The 24,611-nt window shown below is 53.9% G+C and overlaps 1 protein-coding gene across 1 annotated transcript; it reads right to left on the reverse strand.

Moving 5' to 3' along the window:
- Positions 1-1,317: 1,317 nt before the first annotated feature.
- Positions 1,318-22,710, reverse strand: SLC22A8 (solute carrier family 22 member 8). The gene is given in 16 exon segments (XM_030333847.1): positions 1,318-1,438; positions 1,524-1,727; positions 1,854-1,921; positions 1,923-1,963; positions 2,438-2,652; positions 3,589-3,704; positions 3,896-4,019; positions 6,708-6,876; positions 7,981-8,013; positions 8,016-8,140; positions 8,680-8,783; positions 19,037-19,105; positions 19,107-19,273; positions 19,276-19,311; positions 19,314-19,375; positions 22,586-22,710. Coding segments are annotated over 16 exon segments (1,758 nt in total). The 3' UTR covers positions 1,318-1,338.
- Positions 22,711-24,611: the final 1,901 nt, after the last annotated feature.

The following is a 24,611-nucleotide window of genomic DNA, read 5'->3' on the forward strand; positions in this document are numbered from 1 at the left end:
GAGAGCGGATGGGTGGAGATCCCAGGGGGGGAAGGCTGCCTGCTGGACGGGCTGGATGTGGAGCCCCAGTTGGGAGGAATGACCTTCTGCTGTGCTTGGCGGGAACTCGGGGAGCATGGGGTGACATCAACAGCCTTCAGCTGTGTCTGCGGTTTTCCCACTTAAATAGGAGACAGAACTGTCCCGTGGCATGGGCCTGCGACACCGATCAGAGACCTGCGGCGAGCAGGGCTGGTGGATGGGGACTGGAGGAGCGCGGGCTTCCGCCCGCAGCTGCTCTGGGCTGCTCCGGTCCTCTGCCCACACTCACGCTGGGACACGTACACGCACACACTCATTTCTAAGCCCAAGACTTGCAGCGGACTGTATTGCGTCCTCACCCACCTTTAATGTTGGTGCTCTAACTTCCGGTGTGCTGGTAGTTGCAGGTGGGGGCCTTTGGAAGGTGATTAGGGATAGATGAGGTCACGAGGGTGGGGCATCACGTTGGGATTCGCATCCTCCTAAGAAGGGACAACAGAGACCTTGCTTCCTCTCACTCTCTCCCCAGGCCAAGTGAGGACATAATGAGAAGGTGGCCGCCTACAAGCCCGGAAGCGGGCTCCCATCAGGAACTGAGGCTGCCAGCACCTCCATCGTCGTGGACCTCCCAGCTTCCGGAAGTGGGAGGAAGACACGTTTGTGGTTTTAGCGATGCACCTGCGGCGTGTCGTTGCAGCGTCTCGAGTAGGCTTGGCCTATACATGCCTCAGTCCCCCACGTGCGAACACAGGTTCACATCAGCCCAGCTTGCCTGTACCTGTGTGTCCACACCCACGTGTTACACACAAGTACGGATGCAGGGGAGAGCAGTGCGCATGTCCACGTGGTGGCCTGCCCCCTTCTCCCTTCCACGCCCATTTCTGAGCCGCAAGCATGGCTTGAGTTCTTCATTGCCATTTATTGGACCCTCCCATGGAAGAAAGGGGTGGGGAGCAAGAAGAGGAAGCTGTCTTTGTTAGGACTGAACCAGGGAGCCCAGGGGACCTCAGAGGAAGGGGACTGGAACAATGGGGGAAGGTGGCCAGTGGGGAAGGGCTGGGCTGAGGGAGGGTGAGGGCAAGGGTGGGGCGTGGGAAGGCCTGTGGCCGAATCTTTGAACTGGCCAGGGCTGGGGGCTCCGGTGTGGTGGAGATGCCCTCAACCAAGCTTTCAGAGGACTGTGTTCAGGAGCATGGATGTGCTCAGCACCGCCCCCCCCCCCCCCCGCAACGGCCGCCCCCCAAAGGTGTCCTCAGAGCCCAGAGGCAGGCAAGGACCTGGCAAGGATTAGTTTCTGGAGGGCAGGGAAAGGGGGGCTCAGTTGCCCTCAGCTGGGGTCCAGGCCTGGTCCAGAGGGATCCTCTGGGATGTTTTTTCCATTTCTGGTTCCCGCTTTGGTTCCTTTGCCCACCAGGACCTAGCGAAAGAGATCTCAGGAAAAGCCCCTGATCTGGACCTTCCCCAGCTAGGAGTTCCAGGAGGACCAGAAGCAAGGGACTGACCAGGTTTCCACGTCTTCGATAGTCTCTGGCCAGGGCTGATTGAGGGTCTCAGGCAGGAAGAGGGCAGCCCTGCCTCCCAGGAAGGTGATGGTCCCAAATATGACTTTGGGGATGAAGGGCTGCCACTCCCCTGTGATCTTCACCAGCGGGGCCATCATGCTTCCCATGTGGGTCCCCAAGTTGCCAATGCTCATGCCTGTTGGCCTGGGAGAGTTCAGAGCAGGGATTGGCAGCCTATGTGTGGGGCCCCTGGGCAGGGGGCTGGAGGCTGCTGCGATCCCACCTGACCCTGTATCTTTTGGCTCGGCCAGCCCCACGCCCTGCACCTACCGAATGACCGTGGGGTACAGCTCGCTCGAACAGAGGAAGAGGCAGCTGAAGGAGCTGGACAAGCATCCCCTTCGCAAACACAGCCAGGGCTGTCCTCAGGGTCTGCGAGTCTGCAGACGGAAGAAAATGTAATGGGCCTCGGGCTCAGGAGCATGGGCGTATCAACACACAAACATCTATATAGAAGTGGCTTTTCCAAGGTCGCAGTGGAGTAGGTGATGGGGGCTTCCCTGAGCACTGAACCCTGTTGTTTTCCCATGCCAGCTTGTCCTCTGTAGCGATGAGGGCTTGCCAGATCCCTGAGCAATTCCTCGTACTGTCCAGACACAGCCACACTTTACCCAGTTTGAGTCAGATCTAGAAAGGAGCTTCGATATCATCTAGCCCAACTGAGTTATTTTCTAGATGGGAGACCTGGGCCCCAGAGAGTGCAGGGACCTGGTTAAGGTAACACAGAGATTTAGAGGTAGAGTCTGCAGATTTGGAGTCCCTGGCAGCCCACTTCCCAGCCCGTGGCAGCCCGTGACGTCCACTGACATGCTGGCCCTCTTTCAGAGGGTTCCGATGTAGCTCCGGCTTCTCACCCGAGGGCACAAAGATGAGAGCCAGGATGCACCCTCCTGCCAGGAGTAGACCACTGGCCAGGGTGCTGTGTTGGCCCAGATGGTTTATGGAGAGGAAGTGGATGAACTTGGCCGGGAAGTCAACCCCACCAAAGATGAGCTGGAGGAAGCAGAGGTTGACTCCAAATTCTGCCACACTCATAGCCAAACTGTAGTAGGCAAAACCAGTAGAAAACCTGAGGGGCAGAGAGGGATGGATTGGCACCAGCAGCCAGACAGGGGTCTCTCCCCCCACTGGTCATTGGGTCACCAGGAGGACGAATGGTTTCGTTTCTTATCCCAACTGCAGCTGATTGGTAAGGGCTGATTGAGTGCTGTTTTGAGCTCTCTGGGATTGTGCCTGGGCTCAGCGCCGGGACTGATTGGTTATGCCTGACGTGGGCGTGATCTAGGGTGTGGTGGCAAAGATGTCCCATAATTGCCTCCAGAGAATATCAGGACTGGCAGGACTCTGGGAGACCAAAGGAGGTAGTAAATGATCTTCCCTTCGTCGGGTAAGAGTTTAACATCTAGAATGGGAGAGGTGAGAGTCAAGCTGTGCACATGGGTCCGATGCCTCCCCTTTCCCTCTGGGGCTCATGGCATCCCCTTTGAAGTTCCTGGACAAATTGGACCCTATTCATGCAGGGATGGAGAAGGGCCTCAGAGCCAGGTCACAGAAAGGGCTTTGAAGGAGCCGTAGATCGTCAGACAGAAAGAGAAGACTAAGGAGAAATATGATTTCTGTCTTCAAGCCCTGGTGGCCAGTCTTGCTCTGTGGGGTCCCAGAGGGCAGAGCTGGACCGGTGAAGGCAGTGACAGAGAGGCATAGAATGGGGAAATTGCCATGGCACGATGTGAGCTGTGAGCTGTGAGCTGTGAAGGGGTTTGGAGCATTTGCCGTGTGGACGGGGTGGGCGTGACCCAACAGGGAGGCAGACCCTGATGGCTGGACCTGGGTGTGTGACAGGGACATGAGCAGATCTCCAGGGTTGGGGCTGGGCTGGGGCAGCCAGGGAAGGGGGTCTCTGGACTCCTGGGCCTTCCCCTTAGGTGAAGCCACCACAGGCCTTGTTCATTACCCTTGTTTGGCAGAGGTGCTAGGGTGTGGGTAGGGACGGGTGGTGGGTTACCAAGCCAGGGAAAGACAGAAGGTCACACGGCACAGGTCGGGTGTCCGGAAGAGGTCAGCTACGCTGTACTTGGCCTTGGCCAAGGAGATCTCCTTCTGCAGGCTGCGTTTGAGCTCCTTGGGGAAGAGTAAGGGAAGGGTGCCATTAGTGACCAGCTGGTGGGCAGGAAGAAGGAGAGAGGGAGGTGCAGGCCTGGTGCCTCTAGAGAAGTTTGCTTGGGACATTCAATGTGATGTTAGCTCGTGAGCAGGGAAACAGAGGCAAAGGAGGGTTCCTGCTCCATGCCTTAATCCCTCTCGGTTCTCACCTCCACGGTGAGTTTTTCTTCCTCTTCCTTCTTGCCATTGAGGGCAGTAACCTGCCAGAGTATTTTCAGAGCCTTTGAGAACTTTCCAGACGGGACCATCCAACGTACAGACTCTGGTATCCACCTGGGTTCCAGAATCAACTCACGGTGGCTCCCCCCGATGCCAGAAGCTTTTTCTTTTTCTTTCTTTTTCTTTTCCTTTCCTTTTCCTTTTCCTTTCCTTTTTTTTTTTTTTTTTTAGGCACTGGAAAAACATCAACAGCCAGGGCCAAGGGGTAGGAGGTCCAGAAACCCAAGCTGTTTCGCTGCAGATTTCATGGAATTTAAACTTGGCCAGGCTTTGCACCTGGACTGCCTGCAGCCAGCACAAATTCTGGGATTCTCTTTTCCCCCTTCCAGAAGAGCCTTTCCTCTGCCCCCTACCTGGGCCACTTGTTATTGCTGGGTGTTTTCCTTAGCCAGGATCCTTGGGCCTAGGCCAAGGCAGGTGGGTCCCGGGGAAGGGACAGCATGTTCAAGGCTAGACAGCTGGAGGGTCCTGGACATCCACCTCCCTGTTCTTCTCCGGGCCGCCTTCCAGGGTGAAGAAGGGGGCAGGGAGACAGTCCTGGGGCAGCTTGGGAAGGTGGCTCAGGGTAGGGTTGGAGCCTAGGAAATGGAATTGAGGACCCTTGGATTCTGCCTGCAAAGGAGGGATTCTGCTGTAGCATGAGCACCGCATGGGGTCTTGAGATTGGCAGGTGGGCAGACAGCCTCACTGTCCCCACCTCCGGGCTGTACTTTTGGGGGTTGGTTTGCACCGAGCAGACCCTGAGTGTCAGTAAGAGAAGACGAGCGGAGGCAGAGGTGTGGGGAGATGTGAGGAATGATGTTTTATTTATTTATTTATTTTTTTAATTTTTTTTTTTTCAACGTTTTTTTAATTTTTTATTTTTGGGACAGAGAGAAACAGAGCATGAACGGGTGAGGGGCAGAGAGAGAGGGAGACACAGAATCGGAAACAGGCTCCAGGCTCCGAGCCATCAGCCCAGAGCCTGATGCGGGGCTCGAACTCACAGACCGCGAGATCGTGACCTGGCTGAAGTCGGACGCTTAACCGACTGCGCCACCCAGGCGCCCCAGGAATGATGTTTTAAAAACATCTGGTCTCAGGGGGAGGCACCTGGGTGGCTCAGTCTGTTGGGCCTCCGGCTTTGGCTCAGGTCACGATCTCACAGGCCATCAGTTCAAGCCCCACATCGGGCTCTGTGCCGACAGCTTGAAGCCTGAATCTTGCTTCGGATTCTGTGTCTCCCTCTCTCTCTCTGCCCCTCCCCGACTCACACTCTCTCTCTCAAAATAAAATAAAAACATAAAAAAAATTTTTTTTTTAAAAAGTCTGGCCTGGGGACGCCTGGGTGGCTCAGTCGGTCAAGCGTCCGACACTTGATTTCGACTCCGGCCATGATCTCACGATCGTGGCGCCCGGCGTGGAGCCCGCTTAAGATTCTCTCTCTCCTTCTCCTTCTGCTACCACCCGTTCCCTGGCTCCCCCCGCAAAAAAAAAAAGCCTGGTCTGAGGTGGGATCAGCTGTGGTTGTGGCCTCCACAGGCACCTAGGATCCGGCTCCAGCAAGGTCCTGGGGGAGCAGATACTGATCAACCTGCCTCAGACCATCGGCCCAGCTGACAGCGGTGGCCTCTCGGGCTCAGTACCACCCTGTCTTGTTTCTGCCCCGGTGGCCTCCATGAGCAAAGGCCTGTGAGCAAAGTCCTGCTCCCAAACACCACAGCCAGGATCTAGACTCCATTCTCCTCGCCCCGAGAATAGTAACCGTGGCCTCCAGTCAGTGAGCCTTCCTGTGAACCAGGCCCACGTAACCCTGGGTGACAGGCATTATTATCTCCAGTTTGCCTAGGAAAATCTTGAGGCTCAGGGTGGGTGAGGCTTGCCCCAAGTCACAGAGCGAGGAGGCCTGAACTCTCGACTGTATCCTGCTGACCATCCGCCCTTATTTTGCCTCCCCTACTCTCTGCTCCTTCTCTGCTCCCATCCCAGCCTGTGGACACGCCCTGGCTCCGCCCTGGACCCTCTGCCCACCCCTCTCTTTCCGCAAGATTGTCCCGCCCCCTCCAGGAGATTCTATTCTCATTTTCAAATGGAAACCCATATCAGTTCTGTGTCTTTTTGTGTAACCCTAGGGGATTGCTTCACTTCTCTGAGCCTCAGTTTCCTCATCTGTAAAACAGGACAGTCACGTCTCCTTCACACAGAGATGCCATGAGGATCGGGATGACATAGGGCGATGCCTAGAACAGGGCCTTGCACGCAGTAAGTGCTCAATAAAGGGTCGCTCCAAGATGTCATTTCTTTTCCTGAACTCATTCATCATTTCCTGTTCTTTGGCCCCAGCTACATTTTGGAGACTCAGTTCCTGTCTTCAACATGTTCTTAGGTTTGACGTACTGATAGTGAGCTCTTGACCTCTTTGGCGTCTCTGACCCAGACACCCCAATTCTCCCGGGTCCCAGGTTTAAGCTTTCCTTTCCATAAAAGAATCCGTAAAACCCCAAGTCCAAGACGGTCCCCAACTCTGTGGATTTTTTCCTTCAAAATGCCTCTCAGACTCGTCCGTGAGGCTCCTCTCGCCCACACGGTCGTGTCCCCTCGGTCTCTCATCCCCTCCCACTTGGGTTGGTCCTTGTGTGCTGTTGTGTCACACACAGGAGCTTGGTCAGGACTTTCTGCACCACAAACATGTCTAGAGGCATTCTCCCTCTGTTTGGCCCTGGCAGGCATAAAGAAGGAGATGAAGGGGTGGGGGCCACATACCATGACGACAGGAAGAAGGCGAAGAAGGGAATGGACACGGTTAACTGTAGCCAGAGCCACTGGCGGATGGGATAGGCAAGACCCGTCAGAAAGAACGGGCCGCCGGTATAGACGTAACCAAGTAAAGTTGATAGGATGGCCCACATCTGGATGGACACACGCTCGACACCTGCAGGAGGATCCCAAGGACCAGATTAGAATCCTGCTGGGCCTTGGGCACCTCCCTGTGAAGGGGCACCAGCTCCTGCCCACCCCCTATCAGCTGCTTGATCTGACTCTGATCCTAAGGGTTCATCCCTCCGATTTTACAGATGCTGTGACTGAGGCTCAAGAAGGCAGGACTCGGGGCACTGAGTGGCCCAGTCAGTTAAGCGTCCGACTTCAGCTCAGGTCATATCTCGAGGTTCGTGGGTTCGAGCCCCGTGCCAGGCTCTGTGCTGACAGCTCAGAGCCTGGAGCCTGCTTCGGATTCTGTGTCTCCCTCTCTCTCTCTGCCCCTCCTCCACTCATACGCTGCCTCTCTCTCTCAGAAATAAACATTAAAAAAAAAAAAAGAAGGCAGGACTCAAACTTAGGTCTGTCTGACTTCTAAGATCACACTCTTCTTTTTTTTTCTTTAATTTTTTAAATGTTTATTCATTTTTGAGAGAGAGAAAGAGAGAGAGAACGAACGAGCCAGGGAGGGGCAGAGAGAGAGGGAGACACAGAATCGGGCTCAAACCCACAAACCATGAGATGATGACCTGAGCTAAAGTCGGACGCTTAACCGACTGAGCCACCCAGGTGCCCCCCCCCGCCTTTAAAAAAATTTTTTTTTTTTTTTAAGTAATCTCTACACCCAACGTGAGGCTCGAACTTACAACTTTGAGATCAAGAGTTGCAGGCTGTCCTGACTGAGCCAGCCAGGCGCTCCCCCGAGCCCACACCCTCGACTGCCTCTCCAGAGGCAAATGACTTCCCCTGTTTTGCCTCAATGTCCTTATCTATAAAATTAGGACAACAGTGTCCCCTACTTGTGGGCGTGGACTGAATGGGTCAGGTGACTGCCAGTGTGTCAGGCCCAGGGGGAGTCCTCCGTATTGATAGTGGCTGTTGTTGTTATGCTGGGGGTGGGGTGGGGGTGGGGGGCTCTGAGATCCTGGGAGGAGCAGCACCTTACTTGACCAAGGTCAGAGGGAGCCTGTGTTGAGCCTGGCCCAGACTCCACTCTCTTGGCTTCGGGCTGGGCCCACCTCCCCCGCCAACACCTGTTCCCCCTTCCCATGTGGCTCACTCAAGATAACGGGGCTCAGGGCCATGCCTGTGTGCTGCAGCCACTCAGGAAGCTGAAGATCATGTCGACGTGGAGGTTGGGGCTGAAGGCTGCACAGGAACCACTGGCCGCCAGCAGCAGGTAGCTGCCGGTCAGGGTCAGCTTGCGGCCAAACCGGTAGCTCAAGGAGAGCAAGGGCTGAGTTAGCCGAGGCGAGCTAGCTGAGACAGTGACTCTGCAGGTCTCAGGGCAAAGGGTTGGATGCCTCCCCTCCACCCTCCCCTCCCAAAGGGCCAGGCAGGGCACGGAACTCCCTCTTCAGACAGAACCTTACTGGTAACTGCTATTTTGGGGGGACAGGTTCGCAATTCCACGTTTGAGTTAATGAGTGATCGCCTCTACCCCCCGCTTGGTGGCCTGAACAGAGGTCAAAGGACTTCTTGTCTCCAAACAGTCCACGTGCCCCCTCTGCACTGCCACACAGCCATTACATGGTGTCTGAGGACCTTGAGGGTTTCCCCCAGGGTCTGAAGAGGTGGGGAGACGCAAGCTGCAAGGATCTTTGGGGCAGAGAGAAGGCTGTGGCCTGGAAGGGCTTGGGACGTGCCCGAGGTCACACGGGAGGGACCATGATTCCTGTCTCCCCCAGCTTTCTTTGGCTCTTCGGGGGTGCGTGGGTGGTCAGACTGAGGTGGGATGTCCCCATAGGCAGTGTCTCACCTGTCAGATAGATTTGCCGGCACGGTCCCCCCAATAACTGTGCCTGCCACGAAGAGAGACTGGGCCACCTCCTTGAGTTTGCTGGAGACGCCCGCGAAGTCCCACTTCACAAGAGAAAGGTGGTCCAGCCTGGCTCGGGCCAGACCAGCCATCCCAGCCCCCCTCAGCCTGTGCCCCACGGCGCCCGCCCGCACCTGACTTCCCTGAGCCTGGCCCCCTCATCCCAAGAGTTATTTCTGCTTTCAGCCTGGCCTAGGCTTTGGGGTCCCTAACCCATGATGTGTGATGATAATTTCTCTCCCAGCATGTGTGGCCTGTCGGAAGCTTCTAGAGTCTACTTGGCTGTCGCAGTCGCACCCGGGTCTGTTCTCAACATCTTCCTTCATCCCCTCCAAGCTTGCCCTCACCCCGTGGCTCCCTGCCTGTCTCTGCTTCACCTTACACATCCAAGGTCAGTGCTCATCCGCACCCTAGATCTCTCCCTCTCCTCCATGGGGACATTGCTCTATTGTTGCCATTGTGCTCCGTCCCGCATCCTCTGTCTCTGTCTCTCAAGTTCTCTCCTTCTTAGAAACTCTATCTCCTCCATATTCACTTCGTTTCGACCTTCCCTTCAAAGCCCAATCTCTTGAATGAGAAGCTCTACTTGCTATCACCCCGTCCCCATATCTCAGTTCCACCCCCACCACTCCGCTGGAACTGTGCTCGCCAGAGCCACCCGCGATGTATTTTTCACCAAGTCCAATGGAACCTTCTGTAGCCTGACGTGCCCTGACCTTTGGAAGCCCTTGATGTTGCTAACGCTGACCTCTCCCTCCACCTGGTTTCCTCACCCTATTCACCCCTTCTCGTTCTCCTCGTGGGCTCCTTTCTCTCTACCCCTTCCAGATTCTCCAGGGCTCTTCCTGGATTTTCCTCTTTTTATCCGCTCTCCCCAGGAAATGTCACCTGCTCCTATGGCTTCCATTTCTGTTTTATGAGGAAGACTCCAATCCATATCTTCAGCCCAACCTCTCTTCTGGCCTCGAGACAGTAGATTCAGTTGCCTTCTTGGAAATTCTACCTGGGTGGTGTCTCACAGTGACCTCAATGAGACTTGTCACCCGCTCCATGCCGGGTCACAATCTCAGTGGCTGGGAACCCTCCTTTGCCTCATCCCTCTCCGCTATACCATCATTCCATCCTGGAATCTTCTATTTCCACCACTACTGTCTTAGTGCAAGAGTAATGATAGCAGCCAGTGTTTATGGCGGGCTTAAAATGCACCAGGCACCGTCCCTAAGTACGCACTTTCCATGTTTTAACATCTTCAGTCCTCACAACAACCTTATGGTGGGGCATTACTGCCATTATCATCCCTGTTCTACAGATGAGGAAACTGAGGCCCAGAAGTGATTACTGCATTGATCTTCAGACAGGCCTTGCAGCCTTCGATTTCCGTTCCTCCTCACCATTCTTCCCCTGCTAACCAGAATGACTTTCTGAAACCACTCAATGAGGTTCCTGTCTTGCCTAAGGCACGCACTGGCTCCCTCCTGCCCTGTGGATAAAGAGAAAGCTCTATTAACACAGATTTATAAAGCCCTCATGCTCTGGCCCCTGCCTACCTGTCTGGGCTAATCTCCTGCTAATCCCCAACACGCACCCTTTGTCCAGCTATCCTGAATTACTTGTGTAATGAAGTGGAGAATGTCATTGGCCAAAAATGCCTCACAAGAATGTTTTGGACGTGAAATAGTGTGGGGGAAGAACCACACATCCCAGGGAGCCCTTTCCATTTTCCTCTGCTGGAAGTGAGGGGGATGGGGCTGGACGAAGACCCCAGGTCCGCAGGATGTCTCCACGTGGCCCAGCATGGCCAGCAAACCCAGCGGGTTCTTCTGGCCAAGAAGGGAGCCTGTACAGTACTTGTGTGGTGACGTAGGAGGGAAAAGGGTAAAGGAGGAAGTGAGGGGGTGTGAGAAGGGGCCAGTGGGTGTCTAGAGAGACTTTTGGTACTTCGTGGCATGCTATGGAAAGCTCCTTTAGGAAAATCTAAAGGAAAGACCTACTGTCCCCCTAAATCCATGCACTGCCCCACCCCCCTTCCATAGTAAAGAGTACATTTCCCAGGTGACCCAGTAGTTGAGTGGGGCCATGCAGTTCTTGACAATGGAAGGTGAGTGGAAGACATGCTTGTTACTTCCATCTCATTTGATTAAGAGAGAATCTTTGGCCTGGACTTGCGTGTTTTCTCCCTTCCTGTCTCCTGACAATGAGAGCAACTCTGGGAGCCACGTGTCGAAGATGGCAAAAGCCGCTATCCCTCTGGGTTCCTGAACGACCCTATGGAGCAGAGCCAGCCCCCACCCCCCAACCTGTAATTCCCACCTCAGAGCTATTGCATGAGAAGAAGAGCCACTTCTATATGGTATAAGCCATTGAATTATCATGGACTCTTTTGTTATGGCGACGTAGCCCATCCTAATACATCCCACAAGAAGTGGAAAATGGAAATTCGATTTCCCCTCCCCCCAACCTCCAGGTTATTTAGTGCCTTAAGAAACCATTCTGTCTTGGGGCACCCGGGTGGCTCAGTCAGTTAAGTGTCGGTCTCTTGATTTCGGCTCAGGTCGTGATCTTGCGGTGCCTGAGTTTGAGCCCCACGTCAGACTCTGCACTGACAGTGTAGAGCCTGCTTGGGGTTCTCTTTCCCTCCCTCTCTGCACCTCCCCTGCTTGTGTTCTCTCTCTCTCTCTCTCTCAAAATAAATAAATACATAAACATTAAAAAAAAAAAAAGAAAGCATTCTGTTTAGACCATGAGAGGGTCAATGTCAGACCCATTTGGATTAGCTTAAGGCTGTCTGCCCTTCTCCACTGAGACCAGATCTGCTGAGTCTTGGTTTCTACCATGGTACTTGTGGTCACTGTAGGCATCAGCATAACTGTCACAAGCTAGTTTCTACCCGAAAATTGAAGTAATTTACAGGAAATACCATTCCTAAAATGGACTTTGAGTCATGTTTAAAACATGCCCTGGGGCGCCTGCCTGGCTCAGTTGGTTAAGCATCTTACTCTTGATCTCAGCTCAGGTCTTGATCTCCGGGTCATGAGTTCAAGCCCCATACTGGGCTCCGTGCTCGGTGTGGAGCCTACTTAAAAAAAATGATTGAAACATGTCCAAATCCTTCCAAATGGCCCACAAGTCCCTGCAGAATCTGCTCCCAGATTTATCCCTGTTATCTCTCTGCTCTCATTTTCTGCTACTATCTCCCAATATACTCCACTGTACTTGGTCTTCTTCTTCTTCTTTTTTTTTTTTTTTACCTTTTTAGTGTTTATTTATTTTTGAGAGACAGGGAGAGACAGAGCATGGGCAGGGGAGGAGCAGAGAGAGAGGGAGACACAGAATCCAAAGCAGGCTCCGCGCAGTCAGCACAGAGCCCGACGTGGGGCTCGAACTCACGGACCTCGAGATCACACCCTGAGCTGAAGTTGGCCGCTTAACCGACTGAGCCACCCAGGCGCCCCAAGATTAGCATCTTGATGAGGGTAGAACGTCTAGTCTGTTTTGCTCATGACGGTACTCCCATTGCCTAGCACCGTGCCTGGCATTCAGTAAATGCTCATGGGATTGAAGGAGTGAGCCTTCCACAGAAAGAACAGAGAAATGGAGAACCTTAGTGGTTAAGACATACTGATGCGTAATGAGAGGTCATGGGGTTTGCACTCCAGATACTATGTGGGAGGCTGTCCACTTTACCACAATGGGCGTATGTCAGGATGGAGAGGGCCTAGGCTGTGTACGTAGGATCTATAACCACGTGTGAGCACGAGGAACTGGAAAAACTTCACAATCGGACTGGAGAAACCTCTACGGCAAAGTGTCTACTAACTAGGGAATGGTAACATGAAGGTTTAAAGCTCAGAAGAAGGTGCTTTGTGGTGAGCTATGAAAAACATCTTGGACTTCAAATGACTCTAAGTTGCCCCCAGAGACTTCATGGCTAATAAAGCTCATCAGAACGGATGATAAAAATGTGGCCCTGCAGGTCAGTGCAAATCCACGGGGCTCAGACCTGAGATATGTGATCACAATGGTTTGAATTGTGTCCCCCCCGCCAAAAAAAAGATAGGTTGAATACTAACCCCAGTACCTCAGCATGTGACCTTATTTGACAAATAGCATTGTGGCAGATAAAATTAGTTAAGATGAGGTCATACTGGGGTAGGTATGGGCCCTTGACCCAACAGGACTGGCGTTCTTGTAAAAAGAGAAGATACAGACACGTAGGGAGAACATCATGTGACCATGGTGGCAGAGACTGGAGTGACGCATGTGTAAGCCAAGGATCACGGTCAGCCACCAGAAACTGGAAGAGGCAAGAAAGTATTCCTTCCTAGAGCCTTGGGAGAGGGCATCCCTGCACCTTGATTTTGGACTTCTAGTCTCCATTATAGAAATTCTAGGAAACGGATACGCTGTGTGATTCTTCTTGTATGTTTGAAAGACCTGTGGGCTTGGTGGGTGGTGATAGGAGGGAGATTGGGAGTGGAAGAGCATGGCAGTGAGAGAACCAGGAACAGAGAGAATTGGACAGATTAAAACACAAAGTTTTCTGATGTTTGTTTTTGAGAGAGACAGCACGAATGGGAGAGGGGCAGAGAGAGAGGGAGACACAGAATCTGAAGCAGGCTCCAGGCTCTGTCAGCACAGAACCTGACGCGGGGCTTGAACTCATGAACTGCAAGATCATGACCCCAGCTGAAGTCGGACGCTTAACCGACTGCGCCACCAGGCGCCCCTGGAGCGATTTTTAAAGGCATCCTGGATGGGCATTAAGGAGGGCATTTGTAATGATGAGCACCGGGTGGTGTATGTAACTGACGAATCGTTGAATTCTACTCCTGAAACCAACACTGCACTGTATGTTAACTAACTAGAATTTAAATAAAAATCTGAAAAGAAAAAAAAATAAATAAAGGCATCCTGGAATTTGGGGGTGGGGGGGGAAGGGAAAGATACTTAGAGACATTTTTGGCATGCTTCTGTGTGGTGAGCTGTGCAAAACCCTTGAGGAGGCCTTGTTAAGAAAACCTATAGCTGAAGATTCGATTGTACTTCAAGGTGTTGAGAGAGCGTGATTTATTGCTCCTTCAACTTTGACTCCAGACACAGGCTGGGCCACGTGGGGTCTGCAGCTTTAGTCGGGTTACGCTATTGCCGGATTCTGTAACAGCTCCGTGTTGTGTGTTCCTCTCTGCTTTTGTATTTGCCATCATCTCCTTATTCTAGAAACGTTGTCAGTTGTTCAGGCCCTAGGCACAGAACAGGAAAGTTCAAGGCCCAGAGGGGAATCACAGGGGTCTGGGGGGGGGGGAAGGGCCTGTCCGTCCAAGCCAACTCGGGCCTCTAAGGGCTGCAGGGTGGGTTTTAGGACCCTCAGACGGGTGAGCTGGGCACCCACAGGGCTGAGATTCAGTGATGTGGGAGCTGTGGGCTACGGCTGGGGGCCATCTTGGAGCCCTCAATCCATGCTCCCCACACTCTCCAGACTTGAAAGAAAGGCCATTGTTTCCTCTTAATGTCCTAGTAAAGCTCTTTCTGAAAAATTCCAGCCTTGTCTCTGCTGAACTCAGAGAAAGGAATGTGTGGTCACCCCTGCCAGGAAAGCTTAGGGGATCAGAGGGGGAGGGGAACTTCCCTGGACCCTGGACCCTGTGCTGTGCTCTCTCACGTCACTGTCACGTCACTGTCACCCACCATCTGTGCCTTCTCTGGGGGTGGGGAAGGGGGGAAGCTCCTGATTATCCTGTTCTACAGCTGAGGTGGAGAGGGAAGCTGACTCCCCAGGTCACTGGCTCTGGGGGGGTGGAGGTGGGACCTGCATTCAGGCTTGCTGTTCCCATGAGAGAACACCTCCCATGAGGTGGAAGCTGGGGAGTGTGGCAAAGCCATAGGGCCCAGGTGAGCTGGGAAGAGCTGTGACAGCTGACTCCCCTGTTACTGGGGGTCCCCCTATTCTTCTGGTGGAGACAACCCTCTCAGTTCTCAGGACATGTCTATTTTTTTTAAGTTTATTTATTTATTTTGAAAGAGACAGAGCATATGAGTGGGGGAGGGAGAGAGAGAGAGAGAGAGAGAGAGAGAGAGGAGAGAGAGAATCCCAAACAGGCACTGTCAGCACAGAGCCCGACGCGGGGCTCAAACTCACGAAACTGAAATCATGACCTGAGCCAAAATCAAGAGTCAGACGCTTAACCCACTGAGCCGCCCAGACGTCCCTCAGGGCATGTCTATTCACCATAACTGTGACAACAGCAGCCACAGCAGCCACTGACATTAGCTGAAGGCTCCCCAGGGGCTGTGCCCTGTGCTAATGCTTTCCTTGAATGGTCACACTTGGCTCTTTTCCTCCCTTTTACGGATGAGGAAACCAAGACTTCTGGCCTCATGACATTCCTAGTGAAGGGCAGAGTGAGGATGTGAACTCTGTTGCTGGATCCTGGCTCACGATCACATGCTGTCCATCTGCAGGAAGGGCCCCTTGCAGAAGCTAACTAGGGTCACGTGGACTGAGGCGGTTGCCAGATGCTCCGCCTTTCTGACCACCGGCTGCTGGGGTGGGGGCGGGGCGGCACCTGCAGACCCTGCCTCCCCTCTGGAGACCCACCTGTAAGGTGAGGCCCAGCCATCGCTTTACCTCTGCCGCATGGGGACCTGAATCCCACTCCACCCCACCCCAAGCAGGCGGAGCGTGAATTTGCCACAATCGGAAAAATTGCTGTGTTCGTGTTACTGTCTGGCTGGGTCTGGCCACTGACACTTGCCTGGCTGGGCGGGGACCCCTTCTCTGGGGTCTCACAGCTGAGAATTCAGGGAGCCAGGCATGAGCCACACCTGACCCGGAAAAGGGTACGGTACCTTGAGGGCTGGTGAACCCCGTGTTTGCTGGGACGCAGATTCCCATGCCCCCAGGTGCTGGAATGGAGTCTGGGAACTTGGCCAGCCCACACTGGTGAAGTGATGCTTGACCGGTACAAGACCTGCAACCTTTGCTCCTGGCCAGGCTCCCTGGAGTCTGAGGTGCACCCTGGGGAGGAAGCAATGTCTGAGTCACTCCTGCCAGGCTCTGACGGGGCATGGCTTTCATTCAGCGTTATCTGAGCACTTACTATGCGCCTAGCCTGGTGCCGGTAAAGATGGGCTAGAAAAACACCTTCCCCATCCTGGGGGAAAGTTGGATCTGTGAACAACAGCCTCCTGGGGCCACAACGGACACAGAGATTGTGGGTGGGCTCATGCAGTCCTAAGGAGCCTGCCTGCCCGGGTTCGACTCCCAGCTCCACCATTATGAAACGTGGGACCTGTCCCTTGGTTTCCCCATCTGTAAAAACGGGACAATAAAGATGCGCACCTCAGCGTCGTTATAAGGATTAAATGAGTGCATGTGAGCAAAGTTCTTAGAAGCTGCTGGCATGGGGTGAGCACACAGTAATTGATGATTGTTATCTATGGCTCCCTGAAGGACTGTCACCTCTCCAGCTAGGTTCTGTGTCCCTGGAGGATGTGGATGGTGACTCTCACTCCTCTCTGACTTCCCAGGGACCCGGTGTACAGCAAGTCATCCGGACATCTGGAAACTTCTTTACAGGTATCGAGGTACCTTTGACTTCCTCCCCATCTCTCACTGTCACGTCCATTCGGTCTCCAAGTTCTCCAGATTCTGACTCCCCAAACTCTCTGGTGTCTATTCCAACGGTCCCTTCTGTTTATCATCTTTTCCCTGGATCCCTGTGTCAACCTGCTAACGGGTCTGTCTGCCCCTGGACTAAAACTCTCCACGAGCCACTCCCTGCCCTGCCGTCAGAGTGACCATTCTTATAGGGTGATCTGAGCATACCACTCTTGTGCTCAACACCACTCGATGGCTCCCTAGTGTCTGGGGACAGACGCTACACTTTCGTCTAGCATCCAAGCCAGGCCCTCCTCTTCTCCAGCCCCATATCTGGTGACCTCCATTCCCCATTGCTCGCCCCTCCAGCCTTCCTCTGTCTCTCGCCGAGGGATATTTTGTTCTCATCCTGCTCTTGTGACTGTGCATTTGATTCCACTGGTGCTTTGGCCTGGGGCACACCTGCTAACTCCAGTTGGGCCCCCCTCCGGGCTGATTAGATGTCCCTATGCTGGGCTCCCAGAGCACTCAGAGTGCATAGAGCTCATGCACACAAATACTCACTCCACAAATACTTCAGAATGCCTCCTCTGTGCCGGTCACTGTTCTAGCTGCCGGGGATCCAGCAAAGCAGCTGGAAATCCCAGCGTCAGGGAGCTTGCGTGTCACGGTCAGTGGTCCTTGAAGGGTGGGTCTGTCTCCTCACTACAGATGGGCTCCTGGAGGGCAAGCAGGGAGCAGGTGCACTTTGACTCTGTGTCCTCAACATCACGCATGTGGTTGTGAGTAAATGTTGGATGCGTTTCGTGAGCTTGGCACTGGGGAGAAAGAGCAAGGGCGACAGGGAGGAAATACAATCCAGGGGATAGGAGAGTTGGCAAGTGTAACAGGTAGGCGCACAGCTCTGGAGCCAGGTGCCGGTGTTTAGATTCCTGAATTTTCCGAGTCCCAGTGGTGCGAACTTGAACAAGCTCCGCACCCCCCATGCGTCAGTTCTCCCGTTCTAATACTAACTACCTTATAGGGTTGTCAGCAAGGTGAAAGGTGTTAATATTTATAAAGCACTTAGAACAGTGCCTGGCACATAGTTAAGTGCTTTATAGATAAATAAATATTTATTAAACACATGAAAAGCGGTTATGCAGACTATGAACGTAGATAGTCTTGGCTTCAAATCCTACCTCTGCCCGGTCCTAAGCATATGCAATCCTGGGAAAGTTGTGGAACCAGGCTGCGCTTGAGTTTCCTTGTACGTGAACTGGAGACACTATAATACTTCCCGCTCTAGAACGCTGTCTCCTGGGATTCCAAGACTCTCTCTCATCCCCACCCCCCCCTCCCCCAGCACGCCTCCAGCAGGACTGGCTCAAAGTAAAGACTTTGAAATGCACCTCTCCTAATGAGGCAAAAGCAACATCCTGCCCTTGAGGGGCTCCTGGTCCCTGAGGGGAGAATGAAAACACTGGTCTCTGTTCATTGTTCAGATGCTATGCCCTCCAGGAAGGCTCCCTAGAATCCTGTGGTTCCTCCCTCTTTTGAACTGCCATAAACATGTATCCCCCTGTGCCTCTTATGGGTGTTAGCTTTAAATTCCGGTTCTAAAACTGACCAGTTGTGTGATACTGGACCTTCACTCCCCTTCTCTGAGTTTTCATTGTTTTGATCTGGAAAAGGAGGTAAAAATCACCTTCAACAAGGGGCACCTGGGTGGCTCAGTCGGTAAAGCGGACTTGGGCTCAGGTCCTGATCTCACCTATTGGGAGTTTGAGCCCCGCATGGGGCTCTGGGCTCTCTCCTCTGTCCCCCTCTCTCTCTGCCCCTCTCCCCGCCCCCCGAAAAAGAAATAAACATTAAAAAAAATCACCTTCAACAGAACATGGTGAAAATCACAATGCCTGCAAAGCCTGCATGTTTGTAGATCCTCAATAAAGGATCTTGTTTCCCGTTTCTCCCTCCTCCTCTCTTCCTTCCATGGTCTCCCGGCTGGCCCGGCAGTTCATTCGAGAGCCTGATTTTCCTCTGTGATTCCAGCAGGTGGCAGGGGGAAGACTCAGGGAATAAGTAAAGGGCTGGATGAATGGCAGTAACTGGGAGCAGATGAGATGATTTGGGGGTCTGCTCAGGCATTTTCAACCTTCCGCACGGTCCGCTCCCTCCCCCACACTCCCTCCCATCTTGGGACCTTTGCACAAGATGCGATTTTCCTCCCGTCCCTCGCTGCCTGGCTAACTGTTGCTGGACATTCTTAGCTTCAAAGTCACTTCCTCAGGGAAGCTTTCTCCAGGGCCTGTCCCCCGGTCCCCACACCCAGCCCTAAGGGACCGGACCATAGTCTGAGGTCACAGCCCTAAGTCCTTTGAAGTCGTAATTTCTTTCGGTGCTACTTTGATTAACTGATGTTACCCCACAGGGCTGCGGACCCTTTGGTAGCAGGCACAGGGCAGTTTTGTATCCTCAGACCTTAGTGCTGTCCCTGCCACAGAAGGGGCTGCCTGTTGGAGAGATGCTTGCGCTCTGAATGTGAAGAAACGACACTTTTTGGTTCGCGTGCTTCGGCACCCAGGTCCTTCCTCTCTGCCTGCCCAGCGCCCTGTCCTCCCAGTGCCCTGACTAGAGCCTCGCCTGTTCTCCCGTCCCTGAGCATGGCAGGTGTGGGTTGCGCGCTGTGGGTGGAGGAAGGAGGGTCGCCTGTGGACATGCCTCAGTGACAATGGAGTCCGTGGTGCTGGGGTCATAGGCCCAGTCGTCCAGGCATGGCTCGGTGCCCCCCTTGGGTGTCGTTGGGCAGGCTGGCGTTGGGCGGATATGTGAAACGGAGGCAGGTCTCGGGCTTCCCATCCGGGCCCTTAGGGAACACCAAGGGCCCCGTGGAGGTGTTGGGGGGTGGGCGACAGTGGTGGGCAGGTGTGGTCGCTGTGAAGGTCTGCAGCGGGTTTGGTTGGCCAGGCCCAGGATGGGGAGGCCAACAAGACTAGGTTCAGGAACCGGAAGGGGCCCTTGCTGCCCATGTGGTCCATGAGCTTGGGGAAGGCCACGGCGCTGCACAAACCACGAACCAGAACTGCGGTTCTGCACGAACCAGAGCTGCAGTGAGGCGCCTGGCCAGGGAGAGGGCAGTGTGCGTATGGGCTCTGTGTGGGTGTGTGGGTAGGTGTGGAAGCACAGGGAGAGGGCGTGCCAGGTGCGAGCACAAGCGTGTGGAACCATGTGTGTATAAATGCGTAAGGATGTGGGGTTCGGGGGGGTGTGTCCACAGATTTACGCGTGGCTACAGGAGGACATACCCAGGGGCATGTAGAGGCCTGGGGCCACATGTGTGGCGTGTGCCCAGAGGTGTGGGCATAGGGGTGTCTGTAGGGATGGGTGTCTCGAGGTCGGAGTGTAAGGCGCAGCTGTGTGAGCTTGGGTGCGTCTGTTTGTGTGTGTGTGTGTGTGTGTGTGTGTGTGTGTGTTTGTGGCTGTGAGTATCCCTGTGCTCAGCCACGTGGTCACACATGCATGCACAGGGCAGTGCCGGCCACACAGTTGGGGCCAAGGGGCCTGGTCATGGACATTGGCAACACGGGCCTGATGGTGGCAGGGGGTGGTGGGGGGCAGCGAGGTTAGGTGGGGAAGTCCCTGGTCGCCCTGAGCAAACACACAGGGTCAGCAGAGCCCAGGTTGCTTCCTGGGAAGGTCTCCCCAAGCCCAGAGCCTCTTGGCTTTTGGCTGTCCTCCTGGGGCTGGGTCCACCATAGTGGGGCAACGGAAAGGGCCCAGGCAGGTCCCAAAGGGAAAAGGGACTTGGCCAATCATAGTAAGGAAACAAGACCTGACTTTGGAGGCTTCTCAGGGGTCTATGGTGGCCAGAGCTTGGGGCGGGGGGTGGGGGGTGTCTCCATTCTTCCTCGCTTGGTAGCTGGGCCTGGCTCCCTCCCGTGGGGCTGGTGGTTGAATGTGGCTGAAGCCCTTTGTCTGGCCCAGGGTCTGGCAGCTGCTGTGGCCGGGCAGCTCAGCCCCAGGAGCTGTATTTGAGCCTTCCCCAGGGAGACTTATATAAGGCGAAAGTTGTTTCCTAGGCGAATGTTTCACTTTCTTTTGAGAATTAGTGGTAGTGGCAGGAAGAATGCTGTGGACCCACCAAGCCCAGCTTTCCCCCCCGAAGGCTCACGGCTCTCATCCGCTGAGCTCCCCCGGGTGGCAGGGACTCCCCTGTCTGAGTCTCAAGCTCAGGGGAACAGCCCCCTTTCATCTCTGCTTTCTACCTTCCTTTTGGGGACAAATTACTGTCCCTAGCGTTTTATTCTTTTCTCCGAATTATTTTAATTATATAATGATGTTTTTCTTGCATACAACACAGGGAATACAAAGAGGCCAAAGACAAAACACAATATCCAGGCTTCACCTGAGAGCCAACCCTGTGTGTGTTCTGACGTATGTTCTTCCAGATCTTTCCTCATCAGTCACTGTGGTCTCACCCCCATTTTTTTTTTTTTTTTTAGCAGCCAACACGAGGCTCATTTAACCATACAGCAGCCCTGTTACTATTCTAAGTATTGCACATTAGGAAACTAAGGAACAGAGAGGTTAAACAACTTGCTTATGGTCTCCCAGCCAGGAAGTGGCAGGTCGGGGCAGTGAAATCAACATTTTCTGCAAAGTCTGTTGGGACACTGTCCTGCACCGTCCCTCCCTTAGCAAGGTCACCTTGGCTGGCTGTCCACATCACTCCTGCCTGCCCTTAGCTCTCTGGTTCTACCTCCAAGGGCTCTGGGGAGCTGGCCCACCCTGTCTGCTCTGGGGGCTAGTGAGGGGCCCACGTCAGGCTCCCCTTCTTGGCTGGGGCGGGGGCTTCCTATTCTCTCCACCAAGGTAGGCATCTAGCTCCCCGGCTCAGGCTGCTCAGGCTGGCCCCCACCCCCTGAAGTCTCTGCCAGCCTCACCACCACCCCCTCCAGGGCAGGGTCAGGCCCGCAGCTCTGCTCCCACCTGGGCCCAGCAGTAATTGACATTCTCAGAGTGGCCCGAGGCAGGGCGAGATCCGGAGTCATCAAAGGAAGATTAAATTATGCTCCGAAGCAGCCAAGGGGTTGTTTTAGGAAGGTTTTCGACTGTGAGGCTTGCAGAGAGCTGAGCCGCCTCTCCGAGCACCCCTGCTCTGGGCTTTCGCCCTCCGCGAGATTTTCCGGTTCCTAATTGGGCCTGGGTTATCCGTCTGTTTCTGTCCTAGTGCAATGTTGTTTAAAGGAGCCTGGTGACTTCCCACGGAGGCCGCTGGAGGTGAGCCAGAGTATAGATGTGCAAGCCCAGCCAGGGGCGGCCCCAGCCCCCAGTGGATGTGCTTGGATTCATGATATCTGAACTGTGGCGTTCTCTTAGCCACGGCCCCCCCAGGGGTTGTGTCCTGCACTTGCTGAATGACCTTGGGCAAATCGCCTCCCTCTGGGCCTCTTGTCACTCTTCATTAGTTAGGTGGCTTAAAACACACACACACACACACACACACACACACACACACCCCAGAAAGCTTTTATTCAAACAATATATTGGGGTTGTAAGATCAATACATAAAGCAGATACTAGAGGAGGTGGTCTGGCTAGAGTGGCAAAGGTGGAGAGAGCAGCCCCTTCATAACCCCCTCCAGCCCCAGCTCATCCTTCCTTTTGGCACTTTCTGCCCCAGGCTGTCTCTTTCTTCCTTTAAAAAATTTTTTAAAAAAATGTTTATTTATTTTTGAGAGCAAGAGGAGGAGGGGCAGAGGGAGACACAGAATCCGAAGCAGGCTCCAGGCTTTGAGCTGTCAGCACAGAGCCCGACACAGGGCTCGAACTCACGAACCATGAGATCATGACCTGAGCTGAAGTCGGACGCTTAACTGACTGAGCCACCCAGGCGCCCCAGGTTGTCTCTTTCTGAGGCATCTCCATTATCTTACAAGACCCATCACTTCTTCCCTGAAGTGACACTACATTGAACGTATTGAAATTAACTTGTTTTAAAGAGATGTGACATTGGGAAATCTTACATGCTAAATGCATTTTTAGCTTGGGTTACAGAAATGCAGTTTCTTCCTTCTTCCTCCTCCCCCCGCTTCCCTCTCCTTCTTTCCCTTTTCTCTTTCATGCTTTCATCTTTTGTTGGAACCTTTCCAGAGTGTCCTTTCAGGGACGCTGGGCTCAGCCAGTGTTCCCTGTTCTTGCTGAGTCCCAGCACAGACATGTGTCTTCAGCTGGAAGGGCCCAGGGAATCCTCGAGTCCAACATCCTCACCTTACCCGCAGGGAGCCAGAGGTTCGGCCAAGGAAGGAACACACACCTGTCCTCAGCGTCCCTGGAGGCTCTGCACTGCACAGTTTTTCTAAATCTGTGATTCGCTGAAGCAGAGGACACGCCATGACAGGTGAAACAGGGCAGGTCTTATTCTGCAGGAGCAGTGGAGGGACTGGGTGTCCTGGCCAATTGCAGGGGTCACACTGAACTTTCTGTGGGCCATCCACTCTCCTACCTACTCATTTGTTTGTTCATCTCTCCATCCATCCATCCATCCATCCATCCATCCGTCCAACTGTCCGTCCATCCACCCATCCCATCCATCCGTCCAATGTGCTTCATGCTTTGTGTGCATGAGGCCCCATGCTAGGAGCTATGATGCCTGCCTGACCCTCCAGTCTGCCTGTCAGAGAAAACAGCAGCCAAGAAACAATTACAGCACAAAGAAGATTGGCCTCAGTGCCACAGGAGAGGTTCACGCAGTTCTTGCGGTTTCCAGAGAGGGAAAGAATGACGAGGTTTGATAGATCAGACTCTGGTGGGTTGCCCAGAGAAGGTGGTGTTAACACTGGATTTGGACCATCAGGAGGCAGAATCGGGAGGGACCTGCAGACCCAGGGGCGCGAGTGCAGGCATGTTCGGGGAAATGGGAGGGAAGTTGGATAAACAGCGTGGAGGGACCCTTTCTTCCCAACCCAGGTGGTGGCCTTGGCCTCAGGGGCTGGGACGTGGCTGTGATAGTCTCAGAGGGGCTGATGATTCCCCTGAGGCCGTGGCTCCCCAGTGGAGTCATGCTCAAGTCGTGCCAAAATTCACTTTGTGCGGTCTGGGTCTCTTGCCTCTTGCAAAGGTTCCACCCAGTTGAGTGGCCATTCGAGCCCCTCTTGGTGTCGCTGCCTGTCTGCCTGCTCACCACCTGCTCACAGGTTCAAGTCAGAAGCTGCGGCATATGTGGGGCCTGTCGGGTGCTCAGACTATGGCCCTGGGCGGGGATGGTGAGATGTTTAGTCAATTCCCAAGGGCCAAGAGCTATTCCTAAGTCTTCCCCACTGGTTTAGGGGCTCCATCAGTCCCCGTCATTGCGTGGTTCTAACAGAATAGCAGTAGACCTGCACAAGGGATTGTCCTCTGCCCTCAGACTCTAACCGACCCCTTCTTCCCCTCCATTTATTCTCAAATTTCCTTCCCAGGAACAGGGGAGTCCAGGAAAAGGGGGGTCCTACATGCCTGAATTTGAATCTTGACTCCACCACTTGCTAGCTGTTTGGCCTTGGGCAGGTGACATCACCTGGTTAAGCCTTAGTTTCCCCCACTTGTAAAATGGGGATTAATACCTACCTTAGAGGGTTGTTGGGATTTTAAATAAAGCATATAACCCCCCGAGCACAGTGCCTAGCACACAGCACTTAATTTGAGGGTCAGCCCTGGGACTCCTGGGTGGGCCCAGTCGGTTAAGCGTCTGACTCTTGATTTCGGCTCAGGTCATGATCTCACGGCTTGCGAGTTCGAAACCCATGTCGGGCTCTGCGCTGGCAGTGCGGAGCCTGCTTGGCATTCTCTCTGCCCCTCCCCTGCTGAGGCTCGCTTGAGCACTCCCAGTTCTGTTTGAAAGTTGTTTGTGTGACTTGTCATACATTTCTGCCCAGAGCCGCACATACGCAATCATGGGGGGCTAAGTTGGCTTGTGCTCCATATCTGGCCTTGGCATCAGAATTGGCCAAGAGGAACTTATGGACCGCACATTCCTCCTGGAGCCAGACCAGGCTGCCCGCCGCCCCCCCGCCCCTTTCCCGGGAGGGATCCGGGAGGGCAGAGGAATAAACAAATGCCCAGGCTCCTAACATTGTGAGATATGACAAGAGAAAAAAATGCAGCTTGCTCAGGACTGCACTTGGGCAAACTTAATGACTAACCTTAGATCGACTATGACTAACCAAGGCTGTCCTTAGGCACCCAGAGTAGGTCCTGGTCCAGCCAATCACCGCCGAGCCCATCAGGTTGCCAGGCAGGCTGGGCCTCAGCTGTC

Source organism: Lynx canadensis, chromosome D1, assembly GCF_007474595.2.
Source record: "Lynx canadensis isolate LIC74 chromosome D1, mLynCan4.pri.v2, whole genome shotgun sequence".
NCBI lineage: Eukaryota > Metazoa > Chordata > Mammalia > Carnivora > Felidae > Lynx > Lynx canadensis.